The sequence below is a fragment of the Odontesthes bonariensis genome, chromosome 4 (genome assembly GCF_027942865.1).
Source record: "Odontesthes bonariensis isolate fOdoBon6 chromosome 4, fOdoBon6.hap1, whole genome shotgun sequence".
Classification (NCBI taxonomy): domain Eukaryota; kingdom Metazoa; phylum Chordata; class Actinopteri; order Atheriniformes; family Atherinopsidae; genus Odontesthes; species Odontesthes bonariensis.
Genome location: NC_134509.1, coordinates 39208047 through 39218151, shown reverse-complemented (window position 1 = coordinate 39218151; position 10105 = coordinate 39208047). Strand labels below are relative to the sequence as shown.

Here is a 10105-nt window from a genome sequence, read left to right as displayed (position 1 = left end):
ATCTCATAAAGAAATGTTTTATTACAATAGAACATGGAAAACATGGAAAACATTTTAGCTCATCTTGATGGCTGTAACAAGTCTGATAAAAGTTGGGACAGGCAACAAAAGGCTGAAAAGATAAGCCTTTTGGGGCTAAAGAGAAACAGCTGGAGAAACATGTTGCAACCAACCAGGTTAATTACCAACAGGTCAGCATAACTAAAAAAGAGTATAAAAAGAGCACCTTAGAGAGCAAGACTTTTTTAGAAGTAATGATGGACAAATTAATCTGCAAAAAAACCTAAAAAAATTGAGGAGCAAGTTCAGTATAATGTTCTTCAATATAAAATTGAGAAGACTATGAATATATAACTACAGCCCATAATATCACAAGATTAAAAGAATCTGGAGACATCGCTGTGTAAAAGGGACACGGATGAAAATCAGTACTGGATCTTCAGGCCCTCAGGCAGCACTGCATCAAACACAGACAGTTCTGTCCTGGAAATGACTGCATGGGCTCAGGAACACTTCCAGAAATGATTGTCTGTGTACTAAGTTCACTGTACCATTCACAGATGCAGGTTAAAGCTCTATCATGCAGAGAAGAAGCCCCATGTGAACATGATCCAGAAACACTGCTGTCATCCCTGGACTAAAGCTCATTTAAAATGGACTCAGGCAAAGTGGAAAACTGTTCTGAGGTTAGATGAATCAAAACCTGAAATACCTTTTGGAAATCAGGGAAGTTCCATCATGGGGCTTCCTCTCTCCATGATAGAGCTTTAACCTGCATCTGTGAATGGTACAGTGAACTTAAAGAGGAGAAGGGCCATCCAGCTTTTTTATGGAAAGGCTCCATCGATGCTGAAAGGTATATACAGGATTTAGAGCAACATATGCTCCGATTCAGAGGATGTATTTTTCAGAGAAGGCCTTGCATATCTCAGCAAAATAATGTCAAACCATATCCTGCATCTATACCAACAGCATGGCTTCCTAATAGGAGATTCTGGTCAGAGGTGTTGGACATCATATACAATTTACGTCATTAGTCATGTGGTGACTGAAAAATACATGGCTATCTTCCTTTCTCATCATGGGAAGTAAATAATTTAACTTTCAATGGGGCTTTTTTTGCATAACACATGAAATAAAAGAAAAACTTTTTCTTTTTTTTTATGAGCTCCGATTGGCTGTTCCAGGTCCTACGCCTGCGCTGTGCGTCTTCCCATTGGTGGTAGGACTGATGCCTCTGTTATACACGTCCTGAACCGGCTGGGAGAAGGTGAACCTGGTTTGTCTCTCTCTTTCCCCCTTTCGCTGGAAGTACCCACTCCCCGTTCACTCCTGCTCCACACCGGGAACACTTGCTGTGCACTGAGCCATGTCGCTGTTCAGCGAGGTCCCGCAGGCCCCCCCTGTAGCCGTCTTCAAACTGAGCGCTGACTTCAGAGAGGACAGCCACCCTCAGAAGGTGAACCTGGGAGTTGGAGGTAAGAGATGGTAGCTGGCGGCTAATGCTAAAGCTAAGTCAGCTTGCCCCGGCAGTAACTTAGCCAGCAGAAACTTGTGCTTCCCGCTGGGTTTGCTATCCGAGCTGTGTGCTGGAGCGGTGATGGTGTCCCCAAGCTACCATACTACAGCAGCAGCAGCAGCAGCTCTTTGGTTTGACCTTCGCTGCAAGCTAACTGTGAAGCTAACAAGCTGGTGCTCAAATGATTTCCTTCTCATTTTGACAGTGAACACGCTCCCCTACGCTCACTGTAAATGTAAATGCTAATATCTTACAATGACAGGACTCGCCTCGTGACTGCTCTCTTTTTTTTTTCCTTCTTTTTAACCCAACAAATCCCAACCGGTGATTTTAACGGGACTGTACAAAATGCTTCTGACTTGTTCTAGCCTTTGTGCCCTTGAACACATAAGTTCCCATAATTAAACTAATGTTGGTGTTTTGTGTTCCTCGGCGGGAGCATAAAGATTGGACTTTAATTTTTTTGCAGTTTATAAGCAGCTGCTTTATGATCTAATCTGATTCTCTCTACAGTTTTAAAGCTGTCAGATCAGCTCAAATTTCAGATCTCATCATTTCATCATCATTCGAGCTCTTCTGATTCATCAGAGCTCTCCTGGCTTGCTGGATATATTATTATTATTATTATTATTATTAATAATAAGTACAAATAAATCCCTAGAATAATATTTTGACTAGTTTAGTCTTACATTGATTAAGCCAAAATCATTAGTAAGATGCATGCCATCAGAACTGAACATGCTGTGAGACGTCAGTAGTATGTGGGTGAACACAACCTGCAATATATTGTGTGCAAAGGAATCAAACGTCTGCTTGAAGTACTGTCACAAAATGTGCATATGTATACATTTAGTTTGAGTTTTTGTGTTTGCTGCATCATCTTCTTTATTGCTTTAGAGGTCTAACTACCCGTAGAGCGTTAAAGTTAACCTTGTCTGATGATACACAAGGGCTTCCATTTTTGCAGCTTGTTGTCAAAACAAATGTGTGATCACCTGACCAGTTTGGCCTGGAAATGGTCAACCTCGTCTGTCTGTCTGATAGCATGGGTGTGACGCAGTTCTCGGGATATGATATGTTTGTTATATGTAACTAATTTATCCCCTCTCAAATGTCCTTCCAGGTGATCCAGTAATTAAAAGGCACCAAAAGTTCTTGACCTTTTAAATCTGTTTCCCCTTTGACCCTGATATTTGATGAAGCTTCAGTACTGTATGAAGTAGCTTGAATTCTTAAGGAGCCAAATATGTGAAACACTCACTTCAGTCTGGCTAACGTGAGTGACCCTCTGAAACTGTGATATCATATGACGTTAAAGGCTAGTTCTCTGTTGAACTGTTTTGTTTTTCTTACTGAACGGTCGTATTGGTAGAGTTATGACATTTTGGCAGTATTCTTTAGAGTAAAGAAAAAGTGAAGTAAAAAAACTGAAACCACTGGGAACAGCAGCCTCAGTGGACGTCTGTTTTAAGTGCCGATTCTTTGTCTGTTAACATGATGACACAGAAGCCACCAGGCTTAACTTCATGAACAGTTTCACTGAACAATTTCTATAGTATTGTAAAACAGGACACTGTCCTTCTCTAGATTTCGATAGTTTCTGTAGTGAATCACAAAAGACTCAATGTTTTCTTTTGGTCTGATTGGATTCCAGTTTTTCTTGAGTAGAATGTAAGTCATGGTGTGTTGCTTTGTGTAATGGTGGGTTATAGCCAGAGATGGCGCAATAGATAGAGGATATAACCTGTAAAGAGAAACGGAGGAATAAAAGTTGTTTGCAGCATCCTGATGGTTGGTCCTTGAACACCAAGTATAGAGGAACAATCCACTTTGTGTCCCCTTCAGCTTACCGTACTGATGACAGTCAGCCATGGGTGCTGCCGGTAGTTAAGAAGGTGGAGCGGATGATTGTGGAGGACCATAGCCTGAACCATGAGTACCTGCCCATCCTTGGCCTGCCCGAGTTCCGCTCTGCTGCCTCTAAGGTCGCTCTGGGAGACGACAGTACGGCCATCACGGAACACAGGGTGAGATACACACTCACTTTGACTTTCTATCTACATTTTGGAGCTATGATTTCTATTGTGTAGAATGGCATCGAAATAAGAATCCTGTTTTCTTCACCTTAAAGCAAGGGAGTCCCCCTCCTTGGCTCTTGACGGCCATGCAGCTGCAGTAATCCAGAAGGGACACTATCGTTTGGAGGCAGTGAGGCAGGCGTATTCAGTTGGTTGCAGTCTGTGCTGCTACATGTAACTCCTTTATACACACTAGATATTTTTAGAAATCTGAAAATAAACATAGACATGTGGTATGTCCAAAACATTGAGCAACCATTTCATTTACAATGTCTGACAACTGAAGAAAGCTTATCGAGCCAGGACCTGTCAAACATGGGTTCATTTTAGCCATTGAAAATAAGCTATGGAGGGTATGAAAATGAAATTGAAGAATGTCCTTTACAAGGTCAGGAAAACATCTATATATAAATCAGGAAGAAATGACAGGGGCACTGTCTAGATTACTTAAAACTTGGAATAGCAAACCGACTGTATATTCAAAGGGAATTATAATGGATCCACCCTGCTGGATTGATGAAGCCAGCTTCTGGTGGAAACGTTCTGCTGTCAACTATGCTGAGGAGCATTTGCAGCCCTCATCTGTTGTTCGTTTTCCCTCTCTGCCATATTGGTTCACCAGACTGGCTTCGAGGTGATTTTATGTGAATTTTATTAAGAAATAGCATTTCTTATTTGGCAAACAAATACCATCTTATGGTCAGTATATGTTTTCTGAAATGTGGCATTTCTTAATTTTCTGATTATTGGTTAATGTACCAAGTATTGTGTTTTCCCTTCACACTTCTGTTTTTTTTTCCCACTTTTCATCAGTTTGCTTGTCTTCCGTGTGACCGAGCAGCTTCTCCCTTTGTTTCCTTTCAAAGGTTGGAGGAGTCCAGGCTCTGGGTGGGACAGGGGCGTTGAGGATCGGGGCGGAGTTCTTGCGGCGGTGGTACAATGGCGTCAACAACACTGCCACACCCGTCTACGTCTCAGCCCCCACATGGGGTTAGTACACAGCCGTAACATAGAAAACAACTTAGTTTGAAGGTTAAAAAAATGCTTCTGGGATGAGGTAGGAGGTGATAATGATCTAAATAATTTGTACATGATTTAAATGATCCGTTGATTCTCATTCCAGAGAATCACAATAGTGTGTTTGCTGATGCCGGCTTCAAGGACATCCGCCCATACCACTACTGGGATGCTGCTAAGCGAGGCCTAGACTTCACTGGCTTTGTGGATGACCTGGAGGTGAGAAGAGCTCATTTTTCATCACCATCATCATAATGACTACAGTTTCATTTTGAATCTACTTTAGGAAGTACTGTTTCTTGTGTGTTCAGCTGAGTCTTTGGAAAATGGCATGAAGACTGTTTGCTTGCAACACCCAGCAGAGAGTGATAGAGGAACAACAAGGTGAAACAGATGTTTTTAACTCATCCTCTGTCAACAGAAAGCTCCAGAACACTCCATCTTTGTCCTTCATGCCTGTGCACACAACCCCACCGGCACAGACCCCACCCCGGAGGAGTGGAAGCGCATCTCAGAGATCATGAAGGTCTCAAACAGATTCTCATATTTTTTCTTCTGTGTTTCATGCACGTGTGCCCAAAAACGGACAAAGACATTAAATTAAACCGCATTCTGAAGTCTTTCTTTTTGCTCCTCTGTCATTTTCTCTCCCTCCTCCTCCAGCGGAGACAGTTGTTTGTGTTCTTCGACTCGGCTTACCAGGGTTTCGCCTCTGGCAGCCTGGAAAAAGACGCCTGGGCCATCCGTTTCTTTGTCTCGGAGGGCTTTGAGCTCTTTATTGCTCAGTCCTTCTCCAAAAACTTCGGCCTTTATAGTGAGTACTCGCCATGTGCAGGCTTGGATGCTCATTCATCTAGTTGTGTGTGGGTTAGTGGGGAACATGGACCCCAGGTAGATTCATAATTGGTCTTGCTCAAAAGAAGACTCCTGCCACATACATTTAACGTACATTCATGCTGAGTGTGTTGTTTTTTGTTCTTTTAACTGATATTCATTTTCTGAAGCGGTGAGTAAGCGCAGGGCAAATCCAGAGCAAACCTGAAACAGTACCAGGGTCGGTGCCATCTTTACAACCAAAGTCATTCTTACTCCGCAGGCTCGGTGGTGCCTCTGTTATGGGATCAGTCTATTTAGTCAGTTTTTCAACAGAATTCGATTTTTGAATCCTTACAATGTGTGAGTCTCTTCCTGTGTTTTAATGTACGCCCTTTCTTCTTTGTGGCTGTTGTCAGATGAGAGAGTGGGGAACCTGACGGTGGTTGCCAAGGACACCGAGAACCTGACCCGCATCCTGTCCCAGATGGAGAAGATTGTGAGGACCACCTGGTCCAACCCACCGTCTCAGGGAGCACGAATCGTCAGCAACACCCTCAACTCCCCTGAGCTGTTTGCAGAATGGTACGACCCAACATGTCTTAGCTGATTATTTTCCCCAAAACCGTGAACTCATGGCTCCTTTCAAATTGATATCAGACCTTTCAGTACGATGCTAAACATACATGTTTTCACACGTCTTGAAACACTTGGCCTTTCACTTATTTTCTTCACAACAAAAAACAGTTCAGGTTTTGTTAGTTCATTTCTTTCCCCGTGTCCGCTTCTTTTCTCCAATGTGTCACTCTCTTTGCTATCCCTCCATCTTCCCACCACTCTGAAGGAAGGATAACGTGAAGACCATGGCAGACCGGGTCCTGCTGATGAGGGATGAGCTGAAAAGTAAGCTGGAAGCTCTGGGCACACCAGGGACCTGGGACCACATCACTCAGCAGATCGGGATGTTCAGCTTCACTGGCCTGAACCGTGAGTCTGAAATACGCACACGCACGCACACATGCACACACATGCACACACATGCACACACATGCACAGAGGAATGAAAATACTTGGATCATCAGAACTGTATGTGGTTTCTGACAACGTTCATCTTTCAAGTCAAATTTTATTGAATATGAACTTTTCTGAAGTCAGCCAAACTTAAAGGTGGGGTAGGGGTTCTTTTTCTGGAGCATTTTTTTTACAAATTGCTTGAAATACTCTTCACACCCCCATTGCAACCAATTAATTAAAAGTTTTGACACAAAAATGAAAAGTTTTAGTGGCCTCTAGAACGAACAATCCAGGAAAAACACTATCCAATCATACTGAACGGACCGTTAACGATGATTGGATTCTGATGCGTCTATCAAACTGCAATCTGCTCCTCCTTCCCCCTGTGCGCGTACCCTGCTCCGTGAACGAATTACGCGTGCCCAGAAGCTTGGCAGGAAGCTAAACTAGAGCCAGCTCGGCTAGCACCTAGCATTATTAAACGGTTCATTATGATGTTGAAAGGTATTTTCTTATCTGTGAATCCGCCATGAGAAAAAGTTAGCAAAAGTTAGCCAAACCAATCGATGCTTGCTGTCAGAACAGCGCTCGTGCACCTTCGTGCTCGTGAACAAGCATTGCGCGTTCATGTACTCTGGAGGCGTGGCTTCGGGGGGAAAGTGAAGAAAAGGGTTGGGACTTTTTACCTGTGTATTTTCAAAATGCAGCTTCGCTGGACTCAAAATCCAGGATCTCCTACCCTACCTTTAAGTCTGATTTATGGTCGCCTACGAAGAGCTACGGAGACGCTCTCCGTCACTTGCGTGCATCGGCCAACATTCCCATCTATCTGTCAAGGCGACGGAGACCGCAAGGCCTGTGATTGGTCGGCTAACAACATCATTTCCGGAATCACTTTTCCGGTTTAGCTCCTTCCTCTCAGAACAACAAAACCGCCATTTTTGAAAGAGTTTACTGTGTGCCGGTCAACATTTGGTCAAAATTATTTGCATTTCAAAATCAACAAGCTCCAACTCCAACAACAGTCTGTTAAAATTGGCTTATTTAATAGACATGATCCCAGTAGTTTTCCATAAAAGACATGAGACATGACCTTTACTGAGACTGACCCAGACAGAACAGGGAACCCTGAGATCCAGGTGCAAAAGGCACACACATACATTATTTGGATTACTCAGAGACATTATTTGGGTTAGTACGATTCATATCCAATCACATTTGATCAACACGGGATCCACCGTGGGAAACTAGAAGAGATATATGCAAATTGTAACCGGAAATAAGGGGCTCTGTCTGACGGATTCCTGCGAGAGTTTTGTCATACTGAGACCAGCGCTGAAATACTGCTCTTGTTGCCATACCAATAAACACTTCATTTTCACTTGAATTACTTCGGTCCGTTCTTGAGCCTCCTACTAAAAGAACCGAATCTAATAAGTCTTTCTCTCTCGGTCGCCATCGTTCACTGTGAGGAGTGGAACGGAGCCAGAAGGTGAACAACCAATCAACGACTTTCACGATAGACGTCGTGAGATGGGTCGTCTAAAGTAGCGACGCCTACTGATCGGGAGGTGAACTGCTTTGCGTATCCGACAGCCTGACGGTGAACTTCGAAAGGACAGACTACGGAGACGGATTGACGGATAGTGACGGAGAAGCATACTGAGGCCTTGAGGCAAAGCTGACCTCACACATCCAAAGAATATTTCTATTTATTGCAACTGGGTTCTTGTTTCACAACTTTATTTCATAGCTTGACTCAAACTTCATCAAGCTGCACAGAACAAGCTGTACATGGAAAAAGATTTGGAGATCATTAAGAGAGAACCGCCTGTCTGACTAGAGTACATCACTTCACTTCATTCATATATCCATGTATCATATCTGTGCACGAGTACAGGTAAACAAAATGCTTTTCTCTGAAAACGCTGGCTGTGTGAAGGAAATGTATGCATTATTAACTTGAGAAAAGCTCTTGTTTTGCTTGACTTGAATCCACCTCAGTAGCCCCTTCTATTGCTGCTGAGCAAAGGAAGAGGCCACAGACTCTGTGTCAGTTGAGCTCGCACTATTGTGTGATCTCAGTATCCAACTCTGTGAGGACGTAATCGTAGAAATTGTAGTGAAAATGAATTGGAGAAGCTGATAATAAGTTAATGAAAAAAACTCAAACCAAATTGTAGTTTCAGACAACTTTACCCGCTTGTTCACACTGCTTCACGGCATCTTTCATCTTCCCCTGCAGGATCTCATGGTCGTCATCATATCCAGCCGTTTTTCAGTGAACTGTTGTTGATGCGTGGAGCTCTGGTAGATGAGAGATGTTTCTCATTACTCATTGTGTTGTGTGTGTGTGTGTTGCAGCCAAACAGGTGGAGTACATGATCAAAGAGAAGCACGTGTACCTGATGGCCAACGGTCGCATCAACATGTGCGGTCTGACCACCAAGAACATCGACTATATCGCTCAGTCCATCCACGAGGCCATCACCAAGATCCAGTAGAAGTCTGCCACTTCCTGCCACTGTGTACCACTTCCTGTCACCGTGTGCCACAGGGCGCACCATCATGTCTGTGCCCCGCCCATCCTCACTCACCCTCTCCTCTGACTTGTTAAATTGTATCCAGTTGAACCAATGGGAAGGCAGATGTGTTTCTGTTTTCACATGCAGGCATAAACCTTTTGGGAGGTGCAATGGTATTTAGGAGACACTTGAACACACGGCCAGTCCTTGCTGTCAGCAGTACTCAATAACTTGAAGCATGGAAGTTAAAGCAGGCCTGCAGGAAGAATAAAAAAAGTAAAATAACGCTTCATCACAAACCGTAGTATCCATGTAAGCTAATGTAAATAGATGTAATCACAGTCAGTAGTCTGACTATTTCTGGCTTATACATGAATTCCAGCTTTACTCCAGTTATATCAAATGATAAAACAAAACATTTAAACATAATAGATAACTGACATTTCAATCCGCATTGCTCTATTTAAGCAGAGGCAAATTATTTATATATGAATCGCTGCTGGGTTTTGATTTTATTGAAGTTGTTAAAGACAAATAAAAAGTGAAGGAAATTTTGTCGACATCTAAAAAAAGGCGTTTATTGGATATCCTCTCTGTCATAATGGATGTGCCTGATGTTGTAGGGTTTGCCTTTTCAGACTTTTCTTACTTTAACCATTTATTCAAGAAAGCCATGTTGTGTGCCATCGGTGAACAAAAATCTTGTTATTTTCTTCCCACCCTGCAGTGCCCTTATTGTGTCACAGAAGGCACATGTAAATGTAAAGTGAGCTGCTCTGAGGAGTCCATGATCACAGCTCAGAGCCTGCAGTTATCCCCACAGCCACCATCTCTACTCGTGGTGCATGGAATGTGTGTTTGTGCTGAAATAAATGATAAACCAGATGAACGAATCTCTGTGTTTTTTCTTAATTTTTTTTCCTTCTCATTGGCCAAGCAGTGTCCTAAACATCCAAATCTCTAAACCCAATGGTCAGTGATTTGTAACAATTTCTGATCTACATATTTGATTTTGGACTTTCTCTCTTCTGGCTGGTTGAGCTGAAAGTGTTTGCTGTAAACATGAAGTTAAACAGGCAGAAATCCCTGTGTTCTTAAATAGGGTCCTAAATAAAAGAGTTGCTTTTAATCAACTTATG

The 10105-nt window shown here is 42.8% G+C and overlaps 1 protein-coding gene across 2 annotated transcripts; it reads left to right on the top strand.

Annotated features, from left to right (window-relative positions):
* The first annotated feature begins 1214 nt into the window (after positions 1–1214).
* LOC142379083 (aspartate aminotransferase, cytoplasmic-like) lies at positions 1215–9851 on the top strand. Of its 2 annotated transcripts, none has more exons than XM_075464186.1 (9): positions 1215–1478; positions 3365–3546; positions 4464–4587; positions 4721–4833; positions 5036–5140; positions 5278–5428; positions 5847–6012; positions 6272–6414; positions 7914–8768. In XM_075464186.1, the coding sequence occupies exons 1-9, from the start codon at positions 1370–1372 to the stop codon at positions 7985–7987; spliced, it is 1167 nt and encodes a 388-aa protein (XP_075320301.1). In that variant the 5' UTR covers positions 1215–1369; the 3' UTR covers positions 7988–8768. The 2 variants fall into 2 exon arrangements, with proteins under 2 accessions (XP_075320301.1, XP_075320300.1); XM_075464185.1 differs by lacking the exon at positions 7914–8768 and adding an exon at positions 8806–9851 and having other exon boundaries at positions 1216–1478.
* Positions 9852–10105: the final 254 nt, after the last annotated feature.